At 41.9% G+C, this 27171-nt stretch overlaps 1 protein-coding gene across 5 annotated transcripts in view; it reads left to right on the top strand.

Annotated features, from left to right (window-relative positions):
* The window catches only part of Slc71a1 (solute carrier family 71 member 1), a 34572-nt gene that overhangs the window by 5560 nt on the left and 1841 nt on the right, over positions 1-27171 (top strand). For 2 of the 5 annotated variants that reach the window (XM_087613866.1, NM_001329200.1), the window contains 10 exon segments: positions 9080-9175; positions 12157-12219; positions 12848-12975; positions 15184-15298; positions 18630-18848; positions 19186-19299; positions 20034-20105; positions 24301-24413; positions 25722-25819; positions 26591-26754. In XM_087613866.1, the coding sequence (XP_087469992.1) occupies positions 9080-9175; positions 12157-12219; positions 12848-12975; positions 15184-15298; positions 18630-18848; positions 19186-19299; positions 20034-20105; positions 24301-24413; positions 25722-25819; positions 26591-26754 (1182 nt within the window). 5 annotated transcript variants of the gene reach the window in all.

Genomic DNA, 27171 nt, shown 5'->3' with positions numbered 1-27171 from the left:
CAATATGCTTCTAACCTGTAAACATGCGGTGTCATTCTGTTTTCCAGTGTCCTCTTCATTACTTTCTTCAATGTTTTCAAATCTCATCATATATTTCTTTAGTTATGTTTTCTCCAAGGCATTTGTTTACTTTTGTGTGTATGAGTGTTTTACCTGAATGTACATCTGTGTATCACATTTGTGGCTGGTGTTCTTGGAGACCAGAAGAGAACGTGGATCTTCTGGGATCGGCATTCCAGATGGTTGTGAGCCACTTTGTAGGTGCTGGGATTTGAACCTAAATCTTCTGCAAGGGCAGTTAATGATCTTATCTTGCTGAGTTATGTCTATGGCCCCTAAATATTTATTTTTAGACAGTTGTGAATGGGATTATTTTCCTAATTTTCTCCTCAGAGCACTTGTTATGTATGTATAGGAAGGTTACTAATAAGAATGTACATCTGTATATGTTAATAAGAGTGTTTATTGGCACTTTATCTGGGTTTTGTCTTTAGGCTCTAGTTTAAGGAATTATGTAATCTGCAAGTAGGAATGTTTGGCATTTCCCTTTCCTAGTTGTGTCTTTTCTGTTTGTCTTCACTGCTCTAGGACTTCATGTGCTTTATTGATGAGTAAAGGAAGTAGACACCTTTTTCTTGTTTCCGATTTTAATACAAATGTTTCTGTGTTTCCCCAGTTTAGTAGTCTTTCTCAAATTTAAGAGCAGGTCTGTTTGAGATCAGCATTAAGTAACCATAGAGTAAGTTACTTATTATATGTTAAAGGATGTCTGTAATTTGCTAACCACCATTTTACCCATGAAAGTAGCCTGTACATAGCAGTAAAAGTTTCGGCTCTAAGTTTTAGTGCATCTAAAGATATGGTCAAAGTGTCTGAGGTTAAGAAGGAAAGTTGGGAATGGTGGCATGCATCTAAAGTCGAGCTCTTAGAACCGTGAGGCAAGAGGACTGTGAAGTGAGGACAGTCTGAGCTGCACTGCAAATTCCAATAGCTTGAGCAACATGGAACCTTGTCTCTGAGAGACAGAGGAAAAGAAAGATGCTTGGACCCAAAGCGATTTGTGCCATTTCAAAATACATCCTACCAGTTGTTAAGTCATTGTCTTTTGCAATATGTATTAACTATAACACTACTGTTTAAAGTACATGTGTTTATTTAGATTTATTTATGTTTTGTGTATGTGTTGTTTTACTTGCTGTGTGCTCCCAGAGGCCAGAGAGGGCATTGGATTCCCTGGAACTGAAGTTACAGGGTTACAGATGGTTGAGAGCCAGCATGGGTGGTGGAAATACAACCTGGGTTCTCTGGAAGAAAAGCAAGTGTTCTTAACCACTGACCCATCTCCCACACCCAGGTTCACTTGTTTTTCTAAGGTCTTCTTCTTTTTTTTTTTTTTTAATGTAGGCATGGGACTACACCACTGATAAGCTAGATACTTTTTTGTACGAAATAAGATCATTTCATTTTAATGAATTCAAAAGTATAATCAATACACAGCCAGACCAAGGTGGCCATTTAAGTGTTTGCCCAGTCCCTACTCTACACATCTCAGTGACTCACAGTACACAAGAGTGGCTCTTCTGAAGCGGGGGACCGTCAACCAAGGTCTTACACTTAGCTATTATTATTATTCTTTTTATACGTTGACTATCCGTTACAACGTCATGGTTGCTGTTATTACTGAGTGTGAGCAGGTGTTCGTGAGTGAGCATGTGTGCCATGTGCATGTCTAGTGTTCAGAGGACAAGCCTCAGGAGTCAGTCAGCCATCTTTCTGTGGGTCCTGAGGACCAAATAGGTTTGTCGCAGCAGGTGTTTTTACAGCTGAAACTCCATGACATTTGAATGCCCTAATTAACAGAAAAGAAAAGAATTATGAGAGTTGAGACCAGTGCCACCTTAGTCTCCTTCCTAATGCTACACTGTACTGACACTAATACCGCTGTACATCCTAGTAGCAAAGAAATGAAAGCAGCCTAGATGTCTGCTCAGCAGCAGATGAACGGGTAAGGAAAATGTGGCACACGTACAAGTGGGATAGTCTGTAAAGAAAAGCTGGGATTATGAGGGTTAGAAAGAAATAGAAAGACCCAGAAAACATTAAGTGATGAGGGTAACTCAAACTCGGGGGCGGGGGAGTACATCCCCCTTGTATGCAGATCTAACCTAATGCATATATGTATATATGAAAATGTATAGTTCTGTAGAGTAACTTAGGAAGATTGACTGTTTTCTTCGGAGATAGGGTCTCACGTAGCCCAGGGTGGTCAGGAACTTCATCGTGCAGGTGAGGATGACCTTAAACTCCAGATCCTTTTTTTTTTTTTTTTTTTTAAGATTTTATTTTTATGTATGTGAGTACTGTCTTCAGACACACCAAAAGAGGGCATTGGATCCCCAACCTGGCTCGTCTTGGTTGTGAGCCACCATGTGGTTGCTGGGATTTGAACTCAGGACCTCTGGAAGAGCAACCAGTGCTCTTAACCACTGAGCCATCTCTCCAGCCCCCTCCCCCCTTTTTTAACTACTTCTTTCAAATGATGGAATTCTAGAATTCTAGGAGTGTGCCACCGTTCCAGACAACTTTAGAGATTTATTTTTAAAATTTTAATGTGGCTGGATGTGGTAGCACACAGTTTTAGTTTCAGTACTCAGGAGGGAGGAGCAGATAGGCCTCTGTGAGTTCAAGGCCAGCCTGGTCTACAAAACGAGTTCCAGGACAGCCAGAGCTACACAGGAAAACCCTGTCTTGGAAAACAAAACAAGAAAGTTAATGTGTGTGACTGCTTGACTTGGATGTGCATCGTGCATTTTTTGCCATTTAAGGCTGTAAGAAGGTATTGGGTCCCCCAAGTTTGTAGTTAGAGACATTGGTAGCTGGGAATCTACCTAAAAAGTAGTTGCTATATTTTCTGCCAAATAAAATGTGCCCAGAAAAGAATACCATGGATCCTTTCCTCTGACTCTTCCAGCACCTACTGTGGAGGGTTGGACCTAGGGCCTCATATATGCCAGGGCTGCCACTGGGCCACCCCCTCACTCTTCTTCCTGCTTTTAAAGAGAATAGTCAGTGTTTAGACCCAGTCCCCAATGCGTTCTACTCCATATGAAGATGGCCTCAGGATATTGCACACGGCAGAGGATCTTTATAGACCTAGACATCTGCTAACAGTCTTAAGGATGTGTATTTTCTTTCCCCCTACATATCCTTGGGACTGGTTCCAAGACTTCTCTGCCATGCCAGAAGATGCTGGTGCTCAAAAATGACATATTGTTGTGGGTAACAGGAATATGGCTCCTGTGTACTCTCTCATCTCCAGACGACTTAAACGTCTCATGCAGTGCCACTGCTCTGTAGCAGCTGGTATGCTATACTTCCTAGGGAATAGTGACAGAACAGCTCATGTTCAGTATGGACATGAATTTTGCTGTGCAGTTGGTAGGGTTGGTGGGTGCAGAATCCCTTGCTATAGACACAGAGTCCCAGCTGGGCTGTCTTTGGTAGGTGTGTGGTAGGCAGTGTCTCAGCAGCTTACACTTCAGTGTTTGCTTCAAATGGGTGTATGCGGATAAATTAGCAGGCTGTTTTCTTAGGTTATGTATTTTGTTCCAACAAACATATTTAGGATTACTACTTACCAATTTGATCATGGTATCTACCAAAAGTTGCAGATTATTGTCGTGTAACTTGTTTGTACTGCGGGAAGTTTGAAGGTTAAGTAAAGTAGCTTTCTGCAGTAGTATTCTGACAAGCACACATGATTTAAAATGTTCAGTTATTTCAAAGCACAAGTTTTCACTAGCATTTAATAAGAATAAGATCTAAGGAGGGTGGGGAGGTATAACTCGGTGGTAGAGCCCTTGTCTAGCATATGCAGGGCCCTGGGCTTGATGTGCAGACACCAAAACCAGAGTTGGTACTTTTTTTTTTTTGACAGACGTATGAAGGTTGTTTTAATCAAAATCACAGTGCAAAATATTAGTCCAGTGAAATATAGCTTTGTTTCCTTTCCTTGAAAATAGTTGTTTTTCTTTTCTTTTTTTTTTTTTTATTAACTTGAGTATTTCTTATATACATTTCGAGTGTTATTCCCTTTCCCGGTTTCCGGGCAAATATCCCCCTCCCCCCTCCCCTTCCTTATGGGTGTTCCCCTCTCCACCCTCCCCCCATTGCCGCCCTCCCCCCAACAGTCTAGTTCACTGGGGGTTCAGTCTTAGCAGGACCAAGGGCTTCCCCTTCCACTGGTGCTCTTACTAGGATATTCATTGCTACCTATGAGGTCAGAGTCCAGGGTCAGTCCATGTATAGTCTTTAGGTAGTGGCTTAGTCCCTGGAAGCTCTGGGTGCTTGGCATTGTTGTACATATGGGGTCTCGAGCCCCTTAAAGCTCTTCCAGTTCTTTCTCTGATTCCTTCAACGGGGGTCCTATTCTCAGTTCAGTGGTTTGCTGCTGGCATTCACCTCTGTATTTGCTGTATTCTGGCTGTGTCTCTCAGGAGCGATCTACATCCTGCTCCTGTCGGTCTGCACTTCTTTGCTTCATCCATCTTGTCTAATTGGGTGGCTGTATATGTATGGGCCACATGTGGGGCAGGCTCTGAATGGGTGTTCCTTCAGTCTCTGTTTTAATCTTTGCCTCTCTCTTCCCTGCCAAGGGTATTCTTGTTCCCCTTTTAGAGAAGGAGTGAAGCATTCACATTTTGATCATCCATCTTGAGTTTCGTTTGTTGTAGGCATCTAGGGTAATTCAAGCATTTGGGCTACTAGCCACTTATCAATGAGTGCATACCATGTATGTCTTTCTGTGATTGGGTTAGCTCACTCAGGATGATATTTTCCAGTTCCAACCATTTGCCTACGAATTTCATAAAGTCATTGTTTTTGATAGCTGAGTAATATTCCATTGTGTAGATGTACCACATTTTCTGTATCCATTCCTCTGTTGAAGGGCATCTGGGTTCTTTCCAGCTTCTGGCTATTATAAATAAGGCTGCAATGAACATAGTGGAGCACGTGTCTTTTTTATATGTTGGGGCATCTTTTGGGTATATGCCCAAGAGAGGTATAGCTGGATCCTCAGGCAGTTCAATGTCCAATTTTCTGAGGAACCTCCAGACTGATTTCCAGAATGGTTGTACCAGTCTGCAACCCCACCAACAATGGAGGAGTGTTCCTCTTTCTCCACATCCTCTCCAGCATCTGCTGTCACCTGAGTTTTTGATCTTAGCCATTCTCACTGGCGTGAGGTGAAATCTCAGGGTTGTTTTGATTTGCATTTCCCTTATGACTAAAGATGTTGAACATTTCTTTAGGTGTTTCTCAGCCATTCGGCATTCCTCAGCTGTCTTTGTTTAGCTCTGAACCCCATTTTTAATAGGGTTATTTGTCTCCCTGCGGTCTAACTTCTTGAGTTCTTTGTATATTTTGGATATAAGGCCTCTATCTGTTGTAGGATTGGTAAAGATCTTTTCCCAATCTGTTGCTTGCCGTTTTGTCCTAACCACAGTTGGTACTTTTAGTCAGGGTGCGTCAAGATCCCTGAAGGTGGTTTTGTCTTTGTGAAAGGAGATGTGCTTGCTTATCCTTCATAGTAGGTGACTTTCTCAAGGTATAAGACAGGAAATCCACTATGTCAAATACTTTTTGGTTAGATTATTTTAAAATAATGAGTGAGACACTGAGACCAGTCCTGAGGTTAGGGTCCATCCTAAGTACTGATGGCCGCTTGACTGTAGTTGGCTATTTGTAAGGTTTTATCACGTTCAGTTTGTAGGTGTTCAAAGTGCGGCTTAGGTTGGTGGAGTACCCATATCCTTCCCAGTGAGAATGAAAGTGGGGTGCATTAGATGAGTGTCCTGCAAACTTCCACTCGAGACCCCTCTTCTCCCGAATATGCATCCCTCTTCTCCCGAATATGCATCCCTGAACATTCAAGTATATAAAATAAAACACCAAAGTTTTTTTTTTTTTTTTTTTTTTTTTTACATTATTTATTTATTAATTTATTTTTGAGACAGGGTTTCTCTACATAGCCCTGACATCCAGGAACTCACTATGTAGACCAGGCCAGCTTTGAACACACAGAAAGCCACCTGCCTCTGCCTCTCAGCTGCTAAGATTCAAAGCATACATCATCACACACAACCTTCTACAAACTTTTTTTTTTTCCCCCACGGGCTTATAATTTTTTATTAACTTGAGTATTTCTTATATACATTTCGAGTGTTATTCCCTTTCCCGGTTTCCGGGCAAACATCCCCCTCCCCCCTCCCCTTCCTTATGGGTGTTCCCCTCCCAACCCTCCCCCCATTGCCGCCCTCCCCCCATAGACTAGTTCACTGTGGGTTCAGTCTTAGCAGGACCCAGGGCTTCCCCTTCCACTGGTGCTCTTACTAGGATATTCATTGCTACCTATGGGGTCAGAGTCCAGGGTCAGTCCATGTATAGTCTTTAGGTAGTGGCTTAGTCCCTGGAAGCTCTGGTTGCTTGGCATTGTTGTACTTTTGGGGTCTCGAGCCCCTTCAAGCTCTTCCAGTTCTTTCTCTGATTCCTTCAATAGGGGACCTATTCTCAGTTCAGTGGTTTGCTGCTGGCATTCGCCTCTATATTTGCTGTATTCTGGCTGTGTCTCTCAGGAGCGATCTACATCCGGCTCCTGTCGGTCTGCACTTCTTTGCTTCATCCATCTTGTCTAATTGGGTGGCTGTATATGTATGGGCCACATGTGGGGCAGGCTCTGAATGGGTGTTCCTTCAGTCTCTGTTTTAATCTTTGCCACTCTCTTCCCTGCCAAGGGTATTCTTTTTCCTCATTTAAAGAAGGAGTGAAGCATTCACATTTTGATCATCCGTCTTGAGTTTCGTTTGTTCTAGGGATCTAGGGTAATTCAAGCATTTGGGCTAATAGCCACTTATCAATGAGTGCATACCATGTATGTCTTTCTGTGATTGGGTTAGCTCACTCAGGATGATATTTTCCAGTTCCAACCATTTGCCTACGAATTTCATAAACTCGTTGTTTTTGATAGCTGAGTAATATTCCATTGTGTAGATGTACCACATTTTCTGTATCCATTCCTCTGTTGAAGGGCATCTGGGTTCTTTCCAGCTTCTGGCTATTATAAATAAGGCTGCGATGAACATAGTGGAGCACGTGTCTCTTTTATATGTTGAGGCATCTTTTGGGTATATGCCCAAGAGAGGTATAGCTGGATCATCAGGCAGTTCAATGTCCAATTTTCTGAGGAACCTCCAGACTGATTTCCAGAATGGTTTTACCAGTCTGCAATCCCACCAACAATGGAGGAGTGTTCCTCTTTCTCCACATCCTCGCCAGCATCTGCTGTCACCTGAGTTTTTGATCTTAGCCAATCGCACTGGTGTGAGGTGAAATCTCAGGGTTGTTTTGATTTGCATTTCCCTTATGACTAAAGATGTTGAACATTTCTTTAGGTGTTTCTCAGCCATTCGGCATTCCTCAGCTGTGAGTTCTTTGTTTAGCTCTGAACCCCATTTTTAATAGGGTTATTTGTCTCCCTGCGGTCTAACTTCTTGAGTTCTTTGTATATTTTGGATATAAGGCCTCTATCTGTTGTAGGATTGGTAAAGATCTTTTCCCAATCTGTTGGTTGCCGTTTTGTCCTAACCACAGTTGGTACTTTTAGTCAGGGTGCGTCAAGATCCCTGAAGGTGGTTTTGTCTTTGTGAAAGGAGATGTGCTTGCTTATCCTTCATAGTAGGTGACTTTCTCAAGGTATAAGACAGGAAATCCACTATGTCAAATACTTTTTGGTTAGATTATTTTAAAATAATGAGTGAGACACTGAGACCAGTCCTGAGGTTAGGGTCCATCCTAAGTACTGATGGCCGCTTGACTGTAGTTGGCTATTTGTAAGGTTTTATCACGTTCAGTTTGTAGGTGTTCAAAGTGCGGCTTAGGTTGGTGGAGTACCCATATCCTTCCCAGTGAGAATGAAAGTGGGGTGCATTAGATGAGTGTCCTGCAAACTTCCACTCAAGACCCCTCTTCTCCCGAATATGCATCCCTGAACATTCAAGTATATAAAATAAAACACCAAAGTTTTTGTTTTCTATAAGTAAACCATCCCTTCTCTAGGAGGCAGAAAGCACCGTAGTTCATAGCACATGCTTGGGAGTCAGCCGAGCTCTTGGAGGCACTGCCACCCAGGGTACTGCATATGGGTGACCGTTGAACTTTCGTCAGCTCTTGAGGACACGGCTGGCTGGGAGCTGTGGCTTGCAGCCACTTCTCAGTGCCATGGAAGTTTTGTGCTATGTATCACAAACCCTGGAAAGAAACCAAAATTTGTGGTCTGCTTTCTTCTGAATGTATTATTGTCTTTGTTCTGTTGTAAAGTTGGAAACAGTAAGTTGAGTCATTGTTACTGCAGGACTGACTGTATGTAGGCTACCCTTAATCACCTAGCAACCATATAACAGTTGTCAGTAGGAGTCAGGCATTGGCCCCTTTGGTATGCCTTAGGATACAAAAAATAGGGGAGGGAACTTAATTTTTGTCCCTAAAGTAATAGGCTGGCATCATCGGATGCCTTCTCGAGCTCTGGAGTTGCTTCCCCACACATCCACTTTTTTAAAAGATTTATTTTTATTTTATGTGTATGGCTGTTTTGCCTGAATGCATATTTGCACTGCATGTGTGCCTGGTGCCTGCAGAAGCCATAATGGGGTGTTGGATCCCCTAGTACTAGAGTTACAGTTAGCCAGGATGTGGGTGCTAGAAATCAAACCCAGGTCACCCGAAAGACTAATGAGTAAGTGCTGTTAACCTCGGAGCTATCTTTCCAGCCCCTAGAATTCATTCGTAACTAGTGTGTATTAACTTGTCTTTGTTGTGACAGGATACCTGGGGTGTTTCTTTGAATGCAACTCCTCTACTGAAAGACTAAAATTGGTTAGAGTCCAAGCTGTAGTTTAGACTAACTATCCCCATCGTTAGGTAGTGTGTTCTTAATCAGTAAGTGTTGAATATCTTTGTCATTGTGAGTTCTTCAGGAGTACACCGTGACTTCTTTAACTTTTGAAAACATGTCTTTCAACAGCCTCAAGGAATAGGCTCCCCTAGTGTTTATCATGCGGTTATCGTCATCTTTTTGGAGTTTTTTGCTTGGGGACTACTGACAGCACCCACATTGGTGGTAAGTAATCTTTAATGTACATACCACTTTTTCTGTGGCAGAAAAGATGGCCTGTTTTCCATAGCTAACCAACACTGAATGTACTTGCTGCTTTTGCGACCTCTTACAAGTATTCCTTACCTAGGGTGGTGGTGGCACAGGTGTGTGGATGGGCCTGTCATTGGCTGTGTCCAAGCAGAGACTTAGTCACCTGTTAGGTAAGAGGAGGGGCTTTTACACTGACAGGTTTAAGGAAGGTGAACTCGAGGGCCCGTATGACTCAACGTAATTGTTCTGAAGTACATTGCATAGCTTTGTTCTCTAACTCAGGTTTCTTTCGTTTGAGCTTAAGATCTACAAAGGGTGAAACTGATGGTACCTATGTTTTCCTAGATTTGGAATCATAGAAATCTGTTTTAATGAACCAAACAGCTCAGGTGATGGATAATTTCCTCCTGTCAGTGCTGAAAAAAAGAATTGAATGAGCTTCCCATCTAGAGAGGACTCTGTATCTTGAATGGATTACAGAATCTCAGAATTTACCTAATTTTAAAAAAATTATGTGTATGTGTGTTTTGCTGCCTGTATGTATGCCCACCACGTGCATGCCTGGTGCCTGCACAGTGGTATTAGATCTCCCGGAAGTGATTTACAGACAGTTCTGAGGCTCTAGAAGAGCAGCCAGTGAGTGCTCTTGACCGCTAAGCCATCCTTCAGGCCCATAGAGGACAAGTGTAAAACAATTTGCCTATTTGTATGTATGGTCATGAGCTTGATCATTTTATACTCATGAGACTTTAAAGAGTGTTCATTAAAAAAAGAAATCAAATGACCATATAAGTAGATTGCAAGAGTCTAAAAATGTTCACAACCCATATTGCTTGACAGATTGATCTACACCTGCATAATCATTGCTTTCCGTGTATAAAATATTGATGTCTAACAAGGTTTAGTTATAAGAATGCCAATTTGAATGCATTTTATTGAGATCCTTTTCTTTTTAAAAAGTACAGCTAATTTACCTAAAATGTGTCATTAGTTCTTCAGAGGTAAGTTTGTGTGCATCTGATGCACACCCTTGCTCTTACAGGTATCAGTGTGCTGCCCAGGCTTACCTTGAACTCTCTAACCCTCCTGCCTCAGCTCACATAGGAGCTGGAATTACAGTATAGAAATGTGTTAGGTATGACGTGAAGGTCCTCCTGAAATCTATTCACTGTGTATCTAGGGATGACAAGAACATTAGCTCCTTGGTAGCCTTTGTCTCTGTCATTAGGAGTGTAAGTCAAATAGAGACAATTAATTAGAATGTGTTATCTGTTTAGTGATGCTTCCAAAATTTCTAGGCCTTAAAGCTTATTCTAGGAAAATTGAACAAAAAGAATCTAGGGCTTCTTTGTGCCAGCTGGGTAAGTAAGTGCCCTGCCTCTGAGACGTGTTTACTTCCGGCCCTGATAAATGGGTTTTGATGGCTGAGGTTAACCCCTGAGAGCGTGCTCTGCTCTTTATTGTACCTAACAGAAAGACGTCTCAGAAGCTGGAGATGAGAGGTTTTGTGGTTAAGAGCACTTGCCCATCGTACAGAGGACCTTAGTTTGGTTCCCAGCACCTCCATTGGGCAGTTCAAAACCATCTGTAATTCAGACCTCCGTAGATACTAACAAGCATGTGATACACACACACACACACACACACACACACACACACACACACACCCTTTAAAGAGAGAGAGAGAGGGAGAGATGCCTCACGGTGTCATTGCCCACTCACTCGCTTGCTTCCTTCCTGTCCTGGGAATTGGTGTAGGCTTCATGCATGCTAATCAATATTCTAAAACCTCCAGTTGTAACTTTGCTATTTTGAAACTAGATAATTATTATTATCCCCAGCAAACAAGAGAGCTGCCTTGTGCACATAGTAGGTTGCTTAGCAATGTTGCTGTCTTAGTAGGTGCTGGTGCTATTGTCCCCCATTCCTCTCCAGGTTAAAGCCCACTTGATTGGGAGCTACTGATTCAAAATCTTGAAATATAAATAAAAACACAAACAGAAGCATCTGTCTTCTCATTGATGAACTTCTTTTTTTTATTTAAATTAAATTTAATTTTAATTAATTAAAAAATCAGTTAAAAAAAGGTATTTTGCCCAAGGGCTGCAAGCAAGAGATCCAAGACTCTGACCCCAGATGTTTAGAAATATCCTAATGATTTGGTAGTCCACCTGTGTCACACCCAGAACAGTCTGTCCCCTCATAGTCACAGTCTTTGCATAGCCCCCTGGAGAGGGCTTTCCAAGTTGCCATTGGTTCTGCCATGCTGCTGACCTTCCTTTGATGAACTTCTTTAATTCACGTTTTACTTGGATTTCTTTTCATTGTTCCTTTCCTCTCTCTGCAGGGTGTAAATCGCAGACAGGGCTCTGCCATAGAGCTCAACTCCAATCTTCTAAGTTTCCCCATTTTATTTACAATGAATGTTTCCCAGGTTTCTTGTCATTGGCAGGAAGAGGAACTAAAGAACAGGGGAGATTTCTTAGTTCTTGCAAGACGCCATGAGTATGCTCAACAGTATTTCTTCCTCTCATGGCCCTTCCTCATTGTCAGAACAGTCAGTGTTCTGAATGCAAGAAGCATTGGCTTCCAAGCCAGGCAAGAGCTCAACTGCTCCATCTCTAGGAGCCCACAGCTCCATGCTAATCTGGAAAACCATATGAAATAAAACTAGATTGTATTCTAAAAGGCTGTTTGAGCTTGGTGGAGGCGGCCCACATCTTTAATCCCAGCACTCGGGAAGCAAAGGCAGGTGGATCTCTGAATTCAAGACCAGCCTGGTTTACAGAGCAAGTTCTAGGACAGCCAGGGCTACACAGAGAATCCCTGTCTTGGAAAAAAGGAAGGATGGAAAGAAAGAAAAGAAAAGAAAAACCAAGGGCAGGAGTTGTTTGAAATTGTTAATGTGGACATTTTACCAAGAGTAAAATATAATGTGGTTTTTATTGTCTTAGGTATTGCATGAAACCTTCCCTAAACATACATTTCTGATGAATGGCCTAATTCAAGGAGTAAAGGTATGGTTAATTCTATGCGTATGCACATATATACATATACATATATATATACATACATATATATATATATATAGTTTTGTATGCTGATTACCTAATCCCTGAGGAATAAAGTTTTTATAACTAGATAACAGTATAATTTGAGGTATTCTTTTTGACTCTGGGTTTTATATAAGCTTTGACTTAGACTTTATATTTCTTGTTTTATATTACAATTCTTGTTTAAGAGAGTTAGTGCTCTTATAACAGTACAAACTTAGGTGTTAAGGATAATGGTGAGAAAGAAAAAATTTACTCCCAAACTCTTCATCCATATATATAGTCTTTTTATAAGCAGATAATCTATTTACCAGTATAAAACAGATAACCTGGGATAGTCTTCCACAGTTGCTGGTTTAGTTCCTGAGGATGGGAAGTGCCTTAGCATTTCATATTTAACACTCAGGCAGAGGCCAACAGGTGACTAAAGAACGTTTAGAACAATATGGATAAGAAGGAAGTTACTGTTTATTTAAAGCTAAATGATTTGTTCATCCTAGAAGTAGAGTTGCTGTAAAGTTTTTTGTTCAGCAAGTAGTTGATTGTTGGCTCGCGTGTAGCCCACATCCTTTTCTACCATTTGGATCCCTAGGGTTTGTTGTCCTTCCTCAGTGCCCCACTTATTGGTGCTCTTTCTGATGTTTGGGGCCGAAAATCCTTCTTGCTGCTAACAGTGTTTTTCACATGTGCCCCTATTCCTCTAATGAAGATCAGCCCATGGTAAGTATATGCTCACTTCTAGACACAATGAAGCGACTGTTTCTGCTATTGCTTTCTAAATGCTTCTTTATTTCTTGTATTTTTCTTGAACAGTTTACTTATCTGTTTAGATTTAATTTTATTCTTTAGTATATTTTTTCTTTGACACAGATAAGAAGGTTCCAGGGGGTAAAAACCAGTGTCTGAATAATGTTGGTGAGGATCTGGAATCAGATGCTGCTGTTAGAAGCAGTCCTTTAGAAACTGGAGAGGTGTGCTGACTTCTGTTTTCTTAAGTAGGGATTTTGTAGTTCATCCCCATCTATATTTATTAGGAATGGATTTATTTAAAAAGCCCAAAATGATAGTTTACTCGAAATCTGTTTGTTTCTTTTCATATGAAAAAGATTCTGAGTTCAACAGTCCAGAGGCTGAGTACGTAGTGGCCCAGACAGCACTCTGCCTGTCCTCCCTTCACGGCCATCTAACATTCCTGAGGCCCAGCTAGCCTGTCAGCCTTAAGTGAATGGTGGAAGGAAGTTGGACTACAAACGTGGCTGGCTTTTGATGTGTTCTGTTTTGTTTTACTTAGTTTTTTTTTGTAGCAAGATCTTGTTGTATAGCACAGACTGGGCTTGACCTTTGAATCCTTCCCAGTGTCACAGAGAGTGCTGGGTTACAGGCGCAGTCTTCAATGCCACCTTCTTTTAATCCAGCTCTTAGCTACATGGCATATATCTTTGGTCAGATTTCTCTATACTTCTAGTGAAAGAACATTCTCAGCCTCTCTAATGACGACTAGGAATGGCTGGTGTAGTGGAGTACACACACCTTTATGGTCCCAGCACACAGGAGGCAGAGGCAAGTGGACCTCTCTCTTAAGTTTGAGGTCAACCTGTTCTACAGAGTAAGTTCCAGGACAGCCAGGGCTACAGTGAGAAACCCTGCCCTGAATACAGAAAACAAACAAAAGAAAGGGTGTGTGTGTTATTTTTCACTAGAGAAAAGGAGAACAAGTGCTCCCAACTAGCGGGGTTATGTATCTGCATTGTTTCTCTAGTGCTCTTTCTGCTCCACGGTGTGGATATTTCCAGTGAGTGTCTAGAAATATTTAGGAGATATGTGGAAGGGTCTTTTCTCCTAGGTTAAATGCCAGCTTTCAAAATCAAGCCTCTGATGAACATGCTCTAAAGATGCACGTGAAATTTTAACCAAAGGAATCCAGCAAAAAATGTATTTTGGGAAGGACTGTGTTTGAAAACTTCTAGTAGCACTGATGTCCTGATGGAATGGTAAGGTGAATGTTAATGACTAAGCAGTTAATGACTTAAACTAAATGTCACCATCACAATAGGTTTCTAGAGTCAGTTTTAGTACAATACAACATGCCTTTCTAAATACCATTTCTCTCCTTTTTGAGAGAGAGCACAGGCGAGCGTGCGTGCTTGTACTTTCCCATTGGGGTTCATGGGGAGGCTAGATTAATACTAGGCTTGTTAATGGCAATTACCCCAGCTTGACTTTGGAGACAGTCACCAGGCCTAGGGAACGTGTTTTTTCTGCTAGACGTGACTGGCTGCCGAGCTCCTACTCTGTGCTCCATGCTGAGGTCGTAGGGCTCACCTCTGTGTCAGCTTTTCAGTTTTACACAAGAGTTGAGGGTCAGCATTCAGTTCTTCACGCTTGTACAACAAGCTAGTTACCCATGAGCCACCTTCCTACCCCTGTTTATTCTTTATAATAACTGTCTTAATTTTATGAGCACTGCCATTCAGGTCTCATCAGTGTAAAGAGTTTGCTTTGCTGAAAATTGGAGAGCCAAGGATAACTGGAGGAAACGTGAAATTGTGTATACGGGCTCACAAGCATGCAGGGACTTGTCTGTGTGTGGTACTCAGACGAAAAGTAGTAATGAATCATATTAGTGTGCATCTTGTTGCTGTTTTTAATAGAAGCAGCAAAAACCTTGGCAGTTTAACTGTTCAGATAAGAGAGTTATCAGAATATATTACCTAATGTTAGGTGCTGAATTCTTTATAGAGGCTGAGTTGCTATGAAGTGTCATTTCTAATACATTTTCATAGGATTTATAGATGTGATAATTCGTGCATCGTCCTAGAAAGCTCTTAGCTGAAATGAGTTGTTCTTATTGTAACTAATAGACATGAAGAAGCATTTTAAGTAATGGCGTTTGTTCTAACCAGTTTTTTGCTTGCCTTCCATTCGTAGGTGGTACTTTGCAGTTATCTCTGTTTCTGGGGTTTTTGCAGTAACATTCTCTGTGGTATTTGCATATGTAGCAGATATAACTCAAGAGCATGAAAGAAGTATGGCTTATGGGCTGGTACGTATACGTGTTCCTTCCAGCAATCTTCTGTGTCTGCTGCAAATGCCTTGTATTAAGTGTTCCTTTCTGCAAGAAATACAGACTCATAGTCACTCGTTAGATTGCATTGAAAAGTCTTTTCAAAGATGTGATGGTTTGGGTCTGTAATCTCAGAATTAAGGAGACTGATGCATATCAATCAATTAATCTAGACTAATTAAACAAGACTGTCTTAAAAACTTAGAACCATACAAGCTTTGACAGTTATTACTCAGGAATTATAAGTGTTGATATAGTTTAAATGATTGTGTATTTTGTATTATCATTTTTAATGGAATTCTGAAATAAGGAAATAAAATTACTCTTTTAAAAACTCACTGAATTAATCTAGAGTTTGGTAAACCTTTTTTGAGGCATTGTAAGCCATGTATAGTCTCTTTCCCATTGTGTGTGCATGTGTGTACACGATTCCTTTTTAAGAGTGTAATAACCAGACCCAGAGAGATGGCTCAGCATGTAAATAAGCTTGCTGCCATGCCTGATGACCTGGTTTTGATCTCCAGAACCCACATGGTAGAAAAGAACTGACTTCTGACCTCCATATGTGTGTCATGGTGGACCTCCCTGCATATACGCGCACACACCTATAAGTTGAAAAGAAAGGGTGCCCTACCTTCTTACCTTATGTGGCTCACAGACCGTTGCTTGCCAATATTTATAGTGACTATGCAGTACAGTCTGATTTCCTTTCAAATCTAAGGATAAAATGGCTACCAGAGCCATAGTCATATATTGTTACTTAAATAGAAAGAAGTAGGGCAGTGAGGAGTTTCAGCAAACACGAGATATGTGTGTGTGTGTGTGTGTGTGTGTGTGTGAGAGAGAGAGAGAGAGAGAGAGAGAGAGAGAGGGGGGGGGGGGGGGGAGGGAGAGGGAGAGGGAGAGGGAGGGAGGGAAGGAGGGAGAGGGAGGACTGGCTCTTAGCTGCCTGAATTTTAGTTATATGAAAGATGATTTCTGATTCAAAGGTATTATAAAAAATAAGGGCGTTGGGAGAAGGATTTGGCAAAGGAAGAGTAGGGAGAATGGTGGGGACTAGTGGTTCTAGTTGTGGGGCTAAACCTTTAAATAATGGGGCCGATGATAGATAATGGTTTTTGTCCTTGTTGTTTTTAAAAAGTCAAACCCAGCTTTCTTATAGTATACTTTAAATTCCTCCATTTCTTGTACAGTTATACAATTATCATGATAATACAGTTGGAGCTTAAAGTTATACCGAAGTAACTAAATTTTCCCTAGGAAAGCCTTTTTCTTTTTAGTAGGGCCTTAGCTATACCCAGGCTGACTTACTTCTGACTCTGCTGGGGCTATACTACACAAGGCTAGTCACGAATACCTTAATCCTAGGAGCCAGAGGCAGACACAGGTAGCTGTCCTTGAATTTAAGACCAGCCTGGTCTACATAGCAATTTCCAGGCCAGCCAGAGCTACATAGTAAGTCACCCAAAAGAAAAATCAACAAAAAAGAATTTCCTAGCCTGGTCACTTCTTGGTCTTGACTAAGAAAGACCAAGGGAAGAATTTCCAGCCTTTAAAGTCATAGCCTAGCAAATGATACTGACATAGAGATGATGTGGATCTAGAGAAAGGAGAACGTGAGCTTCTCCTTTCTGCCAGAAGGAAATGGCCACAGACTGGCAGGATTGAGAGGGCACAACACAGAGGGACCCTGATTGGGCGTTTGTTCATCTCATTGCAGATGGGCGCTCACCTGATGCGGTGGTGGAAGTGCCACTCTGTGCTCTGTGTTCTAGCACCATAATAACATACCACTACTGTCTGGTTTTTGAATATCTCCACTGACCCAGAGAATATTTATCATCCACTGCACCGAGGCCAGACAGCAGTCTGTGCTCTGTCTGTATGCTTTTGCCGTCGGTAGACGTTTCATACAAATTTCATAGTGTAGGTCAGTCATTTTATGCCTAGTATCCTTCGGCTTAGTGAACTCTTGAGATTTACCCGATCCATCGGAGTTGTTTTGTGGTGTTTCTGTGTTTGGGACGAACTACATTTTGTTAATTCAGAGGTGAATTGGGTTAAAAGAGACTGCTTTTTAACATTTGAATTGTGAGAGACACAGAGCCCTCAAATGAGCAGCAGTTTGTGGGATTTTTTGTTTTTTTTTTCATTTTATTTTTATATCTATGAGTTTTTTGCCTGTAAAGATCAGAAGGGGTGATGATCTGACTTTGATTCCTGGCTTTCACATAGTAAAATATAGAGAACCAACTATGGCAAGTTGTCCTCTGACTTCTGTGTGTATACATATAGCGTAAGCACACATACATACATACATACATACATACATACATACATACATACATACATACATGAGTGAATGTAAAAAACCTGCATTCATTTTAATCATTATTCAAAAAGTTGCAATTAAACAGTTTTATGTTGATTAACTACATTCAAAAGTCAAAATGGCATAGAAAAAGTAAAGTTTCCACTTTTATTTCTTCTGTCTTTCTCCTCTGAATACTGGAGTGAACATGTGGCCTCACATAAGGTAGGCAGTTACCAGTTTGACTCTAATTTCTAGTTCTTCTGAAGACCATGGTTTTGACTAGGCCTTATCTGCTTTCACATCTGCTGATTTGCAGTTCATCAGTGTGGAAAGCCAGCTTTGTCTGGGGTTACTGGGTTCTCCCTAATTTTTCTCTCTGCTAGGCTTGTCCGCACCTCTTCAGAGGTCGAGAGAAGGTCCCAGTGACATATTTTTGCTCTCTCTAATCCTGCTGTTAAAAGCCTCTACATTTGATTTTAGCCAGCCCTAAATATGTATCATAATGAACATTTAATTATTTCATGTTGATGAGAAAAATCACAATGAAGTTGACTCCTTTTATAGCAGTGAATGATTTTAGACTGTTTATAGAAAGTGCAAAAGATTGATACTGTACTGAGGACGGATTGATACTGTACTGAGGACGGATTGATACTGTACTGAGGACGGATTGATACTGTACTGAGCACTAGCATAGGACAGGAAGGGTGCGTTCATGTGTTCTGGGCTCCTCGCTTCCTTAACCAAATCACCTTTTAGTTCCTTGTTGGCTTGCAGGTCTGTTTTCCGATGAGTTGATCTGTAGAATATATTTACACCCCAAACTCCAAAGTTTAAGAGAAAGTTTGAGAGGCTGGACCATCTTCTTAAGCAAGAATCTGATCTGCTGACCTTCCTGCAAGAGAGCACAAGAAAAGTGCAGTTGCAGCTGGCTTGCTTGCAGGGTGGGTGCTGACGGGGGCGTCCCAGATAACCCCTCTCTGTTCCTGATTGCAGGTTTCCGCTACATTCGCTGCCAGCTTAGTTACCAGCCCTGCAATTGGAGCCTACCTTGGACGAGTGTATGGGGACAGCTTAGTGGTGGTCCTTGCTACAGCAATAGCCCTGCTAGACATCTGTTTTATCCTTGTTGCTGTGCCAGAGTCATTGCCTGAGAAGATGAGGCCAGCATCGTGGGGCGCTCCCATTTCCTGGGAACAGGCTGACCCCTTTGCAGTAAGTTTTAACTTGACAAGAGAGAATACCTGCTTCAGTGGAACACAAATACATCTCTCTGGATGTTTGGGGAGTAGGGAGACATCAAAGTTTATTTCTATATTTATTATAATCAGGGTCTCACTATGCAGCCCAAGGTAGTACTGTAGATCATCCTGCAACAGCTACCTGAGTTCTGCAAATTCAAGCAAACACCACCGAAAGGGCTTTTTAAAAACTCTTTTTTAACAGTTGGAAATATTTTTCAGACTAGTTTGAATAGGGTGAAACAAAGAGAAAACTAGTTGTAAGTGCGAGGTTTTGATGTACGCTTGTGTTGATGTTTCTCTTATTCTAGTCTTTAAAAAAAGTGGGCCAAGATTCCATAGTGCTGCTGATCTGTATCACGGTGTTTCTCTCCTACCTACCCGAAGCAGGCCAGTACTCCAGCTTCTTCTTATACCTCAGACAGGTAAGATCATCTTACCAAAGCAAACATGTCATGTTTAGCACTGTAAGAACAGTGTTTCATCTTCGGGGAGCTGTATTCATCTTTGAAAATGAATACTTGTCCCAGTTTGCTTTCTGTTGCTGTAATAAAACACTCACCAAAAGCAGCTCAGGGAAGAAAGGACTGTCTGGCTTCTGTTTCCCTGCACAGTCCACCTTTGAAGGAGATGAGGGCAGAGCCTGGAAGCAGGACCGGAAGCAAAGACTATGGAGGAACGCTGCTTCCTGGCTGCCCTCTGGTCCTCCACCAGTCATGAATCAGAGAAGTGTCCCCACAGACTTGCGTGGAGGTCAATCTGATAAGAACATTTTCTCAGTTAAGGTTTTCTCTTCCCGGGTGACTCTAGTTTGTGTCCCATTGACAAAAGGACTACATTACAATACTATTTTATAAACAGTGGCCGACAAAAACTTAACCTCCTGGTAGAGGACCTATTTCTGCTCCCCCTCCTTCGTACTGGAGATGAAACCTAGGACCTCATATTGTAGTTATTTTTAAAATGAGTACGGTATTTTTTAATATGATAAACCATTTTGTTCTCAAGAAAAATGTGTATAAGTAAGTTAGAATTAGAATGAAAAGTCGTCAGTAAGCATTTTTCTAGCCATTTGATGTTAATATACATGTAGTTACACTAGTGTTTATTTACTATGCTTCTTTTTTCATTAATTTCACTTGTTTTGGAAACCTTCTAGATAATGAAATTTTCCCCAGAAAGTGTGGCAGCCTTTATAGCGGTCCTTGGCATTCTGTCCATTATTGCACAGGTGAGTTCCCGCCTCAGGTAACTGATGTCAGAGGAGCCTCATACAGTGAAGGCCTTGCATTGCCTTGAATTATGCTTGGCACTATTGGGAGGTGTGGCCTTGGTGACGGAAATGTGTCCTTGTGGGTGGGCTTTAAGACCCTTCTAGACAGTTTTCTAGAGGCCTTCAGATGAAGATGTAGAGCTCTCAGCTCCTCCAGCACCACACCTGCCTGCATGCTCTATGTTCCCTCTTTGATAACAGATTGAACCTCTGAACCTGTAAGCCTGCCCCAATTAAATGTTGTCCTAATAAGGGTTGCCTTGGTCATGGTGTCTGTTCACAGCAGAAAACCCTAACTATGTAGTCCTGACTCTTTAAATAACAAGTCACTATGTAAACCAGGCTGGCCTCAAAGTCACAGAGATCGTCTTGTCTCCTAAGTGCTGGGACTAAAGAAGACCTGTGCCACCATGCCTGGCTAGAAGCAGGTCTGGTCTATAGGGTCAAAAACTTGTTAGCATTAGCAAAGCTAGTAATTGATCAAACTGTTTGAATTGATACATAGTAGTCAATATGTGATGTATAACATGACAGTTTATTGATTTGTATCAGGACTCCTTGTTCTGAATTCACTCTTCAAGTAGTCACTGAATATCTACAGTACTGAACAGACCCTGGTTGAGCAGTGGTATTGATTCCTGCTATCTAGACTTTATGTTCTAGGGAATGAGACAAGATGTATAGGAAACAAGTAATGTTTCCAACATAACTTTAAAGAACAGGAGAAATGGTGGAGAAACTTGGGGAAAGGTTTTTATGGTAAGGGTGATTTGAGAAGTACTCAGTATACAGGGTGGCATTTGGCTATGGAGATGGAGATAGAACCGGAGGAGGAGAACTTTGAGTTGTTGACCAAAGAGGATAATGCCCCGAGGTTGAGAGTGCTCCTGGTGCATGAGTAAGAAAGCAGAGAGGCCGACTTGGCACTGCTGGGGTGGGGAAGGGGACAGGGCTCGGCAGTAAATTCCCAGGGGTCTTGGAAGCCCAGCAGGTAACAGTGATCAAAGTGGCTCTTTTAGTCTTTGGGTGGGAGAGATTCTTACCCTGAGTCTGACTTAGTGATTGCACACAGGATGTGGCCCCGGGCAGGGAAGAGAACAGTATTTCTGGATTCTGTTTTTGGCTTGAATGACTTCTAGTGGCCTTAAGAAAATACATTTACCTTTACTCCCACTTGCAAGGTAAACAGGCTAGCAATATAGCAGGTATGGCCGTGTTTCCAGGGTCACCCTTATTGAACTCTTTCTTGAGTTTAAATGAAAGATCATACATTCTGTAAAGTAACAGTATTTGCAGTTGTATTGAGTGATGGGCTGTAAGGTGCTGATTTGTCAGCAGGTTTTGGGGGTAGTCATGATCTCCTTTGGGAAGTGTCAGCTTCTTTAGCCTCACATTCCTGATGAGCGCATGCCTGTGCCCATAGCTCACCCTTCAGCTGGGTGCCTACCTCAGGCTGTGGGGATTCATTTCCTTAAGGTGACTGTCTTTTATTTTAGCAGAGCTTATCACTCTGGGGTGCACCAATGTTGAGGGCCTATTTTCTGCCCTGTGAGCTGCTAGAGCAGAGGTTCTCAATTTGTGGGTCATGACCCCACAGGGGTCACAGGTCATCTATTTACATTACAATTATAATAACAACAGCAAAATTACATTTAGGAAGTAGCAACAAAAATAGATGTATGGTTGGGAGTCACCACAATTTGAGGAACTGTACTAAAGGGTAGCAGCATTACGGAGGTTGTAAATCACTGCTCCAGAGCCTTAAGAGGAAGCAGGATTTTTGAGGGGTAAGTGCTGTGTTTGGGGGTAGTCTTGAGTACATTTTCCCAGAAAGCAAGAGGGGGAAGTGAAGAAACTACAAAATGACAGTTTCACTGGAGAAAGTCTTTATTGCAGATTAGAGAATGTCAAAGGCATCTGGAAGAGTCCAGCAGCAAGAGAGGGAAACAGATGGCACACAAAGTGGGACTAACAAGAGAGCGACTAGAAACAGTGCTGTGAGGAGGAGAGAAGGCGGTGGGGGCAGGAAGGATACTTGTGAACAGGGACTGAGGAGCCTGGAGGCCAGCATGAGCTTTGATGTGCACCCAGGTCCATGGTGAGCCTTATGTCCCTTTTGCCAGAGGCAAGGGAAGTGACTCCTTTTGACAGGCGAGTTTCACAAGTTCCTGAGGGAATGCTTGATTTATAGATCTAAGACCTCCTAATATGTAAGTTGTCATCTGTAATATTGTCTGCCCACAAGCACTAAGGAAGTAACATACACAAAATGTTATTAGATGAAATAAAAGTTGAAATCTTCACACACATGTGAAATACTACCATTATCCAATCATTGTTCCGTGAGTTGATTTCTCCTGGCAAGCCGCTGGGTAGGGCATTTTGTGGAGTGGTTACCGAGAATCTAATCCCACAGGGTAGGCAGTCCTGGGGACTCAGTCCTGTGTGCTCTGCACTTTTACCAAAGTCTTGGAGAAGAAATCTGAGTCTTCCGATGTTTCTAGGGGCCTGGTTCAGTGGTCATGGGTTCTCACTCAAAAATCCTTCTAAGAATCCTTTGGGACAAGGACTCATTTTAACTGATGCTGGCCAAGAACTCAGCTGTAGTCTAGGCTGGCCTCAAACATAGGTCAGTTCTCATTAGCCTCAGGGTAGAGACCTTAGTCATCACACACCTATACTAAAAACAGCTTTATTTGCTTTTAATTAGCATATTTGTGACCAAACCTCATAAAATGTTAAATGATTAAATTTCAACTTACACTCTAATCATCTGATATCTCAAGAAGTAATGAGAGTGATTTGGGTGACTTATTAGCCATTTTGTGTGGTGAGTTAGTTCTGCATTAGTTAGAATAGCAAAGTTAGGGCTCAGCGGTTAAGAGCACTGTCTGCTCTTCTGGAGGTCCTGAGTTCAATTCCCAGCAACCACATGGTAGCTCACAACCATCTGTAATGGGATCTGATGCCCTCTTCTGATGTGCATGAAGACAGCTACAGTGTACCTATATATATAAAATAAATGAATACATTAAAAAAATAGCAAAATTAGTTTTGATTCCCTATCCATGCTGATTTCATTTACATTAGAAATATAGGAATGTCCATATACTCATAAAGCCATTTATTAAATGTTCCTATATGCCAGGCACAGCTCTAAGCACTCATGTAAACGATCATTTCATCCAGTATTGAATCCTGAAATTGCTGCTCTTATTTCCACTTGGTAAGAAAAAACCTGAAGTAGACTCACCCAGGATCTCAAGGGTTATGGTCCATCATGTGTTTTCAAAGTCTGTGCTCTTAAATATAATTTTCCTGAATCATACGTCATAGTTCATAGAGTCCTCATGATTTCAACAACAGCCTTAGATGAAGTTGTAGGTGGCCATAGGATAGCATTGAGGTATATCTTAGTTACCTTTGTATTTCCGTGATAAGACACTATGACCATGCCAATTTGTAGAGAGTTTGATCTGGAGTTCACAGTTGTGGAGGCTGAGTTAATGACTGTTATGGTGGGGAACATAGCAGCTGGTAAGCAGGCATGGTGCTGAAGCAGTACCTGAGAGCTTTGTCTGTCCACACAGGAGACAGTGTTGAGAATGGTGGTGGCACTTGGGACGTCCCAGAGCCCACATCCAATGGGATCCCTCCTCCAACAAGGCCATACCTAATATTTTTCTAAGAGTTCCACCAATATTGGGACCAAGTTTTGAAAACAGGTGACTGAATGGGGGCCATTCTCATTCAGGTCACCACTAGGGCTCACTTGGCTTGAAGTTTCCTTCAGGCTGTTACATGATGGCCATCTCCATCAGGAGTTCTTGTCAGTGTTCCTGTCCTCCTTATAGTAAGGAGATAGAAAGTGTGACTGGAGCTTTCTAGCTCTGAGTCTGCACGGGTCAGCCAAAACAACACTGTGTTAAGAGGTATTCATTGGAGGGAAGACACTTTTGGGTTTTTGGGGTTTTTTTTTTTTTTTTTTGTTTGTTTGTTTTTTTTTTTTTTTTTTTTGAAACTTTGTGGTAGGAGCCAGCAAGATGGCTCTGTGGGTAAAGGAACTTGCCATCATGGAGAAAACTAATTCCTGGAAATAGTGCAAATTAAAAAAAAGAATAAAACCTGTGTGATAATTGTGTTTGTCTTTCAGACCATAGTCTTGAGTTTACTCATGAGGTCAATTGGAAATAAGAATACCATCTTACTCGGTCTGGGATTTCAAATATTGCAGCTGGCATGGTACGGCTTTGGTTCAGAACCTTGGTAGGTATAAATATTGTGATGTTTTCTTAGTTTTTTTTATATTCTTTGAAAGTTTTATTTGTGTGATGTAGTTTGATTAAATCAGTCCACTACTGTCTGCCTCCTCATACTCTTCCAACTCTCCTACTCATCTGTCTCCCAATGTCATAGACTTACGGTCTGTGTGAACTTAACCCAGAGTCTAAAATAGTGCTATCCAGTTGTGTCTTGCCTGGAAGTGGGACCATCTAGGAGCACGGACAGCCTGCCCACAGCCACATCCCTACCAAAAGGTGTTTTGGTGCTTTTGCTCTTTTGGTCTTTGAGACACGCTCCCTCTTTAGCTAAGGCTGCCTCTGCCTCAGTGATTCCTACAGGTGTGCACGACCACGCCCAGTCCTACCCCTTGGTTTCTTCTCAGCCAAGCTACTGACTCGAACCTATTTCTTGCTGTACTTTAGGCATGCACAGTACAGTTTCCACATATATTTATAGATTCTAGAGTGCTTAAGGCTGCATACTGGCTTTTTCTCCCTGTGAGATTAAGCTATTGAATCTCTGAGGAGCATTTAATCTAATCAGTTTGTTACTAGGAGACAGCACAGGAGTCTGTGGCAACAAAGCCCTAACAGCCTTATTACGTATTTTGTTTTCCTTGTTAAAAAAGACAAAACAAAAGCTAGTGTTCTTCACCGACAGCCCACTTCCTTCCTGGCCCCGGAACCGGCTCATTCTCTTATGGTTGTGTCCTGTGGGATGGTTGCTGTTGGGTTGCCCAGCTCCTCTTTGGATTTGGGTATTAGTAAACAGCAACAATGTGTTTCAGTGGGTAATGTTTCCCAGTCCAACCTTTGCAGGGGTGCCCACAAATGTGACGCATTGGTTTCAAACAAGCCAGGAGCATCCAGCTTACTCACCCTCTATTCCCCACCTTACAGTCATTCAATGACCTTTAAGATGAATCGCAAATCCATGGGAACTTTGGAAGACTGCTGCTTCGGTGTTTAAATACACTTGATCTTTCTTTTATTGATTTTATGTATAATCCTCAACGTAACTTCTCAACTCCCAACACAAAGATTATTCCACATACCGTTTGAAACATTTTACAAAAAAGTACCACACCTTTTTTGTGAACTGGTAGTTGCTACTTCCAGAGTACCTGAGCCCTGAGCTACACCTTTAAGTGAGAGCCCGGAGCCGCTTAGAGGAAGAGAGAAACACACTTCTCTCTCCACACAGCCATTGCACAGTCAGGATGACTTGGTTTCATTTGACAGGAAAAATGGAGACACAATAGTAAAGTGCGTTTCACTGCTTTGATTACAGGATGATGTGGGCTGCTGGGGCAGTGGCAGCCATGTCTAGCATCACCTTTCCAGCTGTTAGTGCCCTGGTTTCACGGACTGCTGATGCCGATCAACAGGGTGAGTGGGTCAGAGTCCTGTTAGTGCATAAGTACTAAGTCCAAGTGTATCTTTAGAGTGTCCCATGCTTGCTGCCTGTGGTGGAGCAGGTTCTGAAATACTAATTCCAGTTACCATCAGTCACTTATCCTCTTTTAAATATTGAATGTTTGGCTGTTTGTGGCTTTTTCATCACTGTGACAAAATATCCAACAGAAACATCTTAAAGAATTTATCTGAGCCACTGGGTTGGTGACTTGGTCTCATTGTTGGTCCAGAGAGAGGATGGCAGCAGGGGCATGTGGAAGAAGTTACTCATCATAATGGTCGATGGAGCTAGGGATAAGATATTCCTCCAAGGCTCACCAGAACCTTTAATAAAATCCTTTTAAAGTGACCTGGTTTTAAGAGAAAGAGGCAGTCATTCAGTAAAATGAGGAAGGAAAGGCCTGTGGTAAAAAGAAGTTGCAATTTCATTTGGAAAGATGACCCTGGAGAAATTGAGAATCACTCCGTAGTAGCAAACTTCTTGACAGTTTTAATGTGTTGGACAGTGGGTTCCTGACTGATTTACTGCCAAGAGCCAAATGCTTTTGCTGCCCGGAGTTCGTCCTGTGTGCTATGCTGGGCTGCATTTGCAAAGGGCGGTGACCACTGGTCTCTCCACAGCACCGAGTACCCTGGAGTAAGCCGCTGGAGCATCACACACCCCCAGTCAGATTCACTTCACACTTGCAGTTTTTTAAAGAGTAGGAAAAGGATAATGTGCTAAATGATTTTTCACACATGTAGGTGTTGTTCAGGGAATGATAACAGGAATCCGAGGACTGTGCAATGGTCTGGGACCAGCCCTTTATGGCTTCATTTTCTACATATTCCATGTGGAACTTAAAGAACTGCCAATCACAGGGCCAGACCTGGGGACAAACACAAGCCCTCAGCACCACTTTGAACAGGTAAGCCTTCATTCACACATCAAACGTTCTCTTTATTTGGCTGGATTAAAGGATATTTTTTGAAAACAACAGCTTTTGTATAAAACTGCTTCTGATATTAAATCTGGTTAGTGTTTGTCTAGCATGAATAAGCCTTAAGTAATCTTAAAAGTTAAAGCCTAAGAGACTATTCTTCTGAGTAGCACCTTGCAAAATTAGAATGAAAAACCATTTGAAACCCTATTTTTGTCAATTTGTACCTAATGGCATGGCCGCCACTTGTCCATTCCATACTGCTTTCTTCTGACAGTGGAGTGCACTGCTGTCATTTGCTCTGGATGGAATGTCGGTTATCTATGTTAGACATTTGTCGACTTGCTTGATTTCCCAACTGTAATTACCAACACCAAACCACATGGACCATTGAGCCAATAGTAA

Source organism: Rattus norvegicus, chromosome 2 (assembly GCF_021556685.1).
Source record: "Rattus norvegicus strain SHRSP/BbbUtx chromosome 2, alternate assembly SHRSP_T2T, whole genome shotgun sequence".
Classification (NCBI taxonomy): domain Eukaryota; kingdom Metazoa; phylum Chordata; class Mammalia; order Rodentia; family Muridae; genus Rattus; species Rattus norvegicus.
This window is presented reverse-complemented; position numbering and strand designations above follow the sequence as displayed.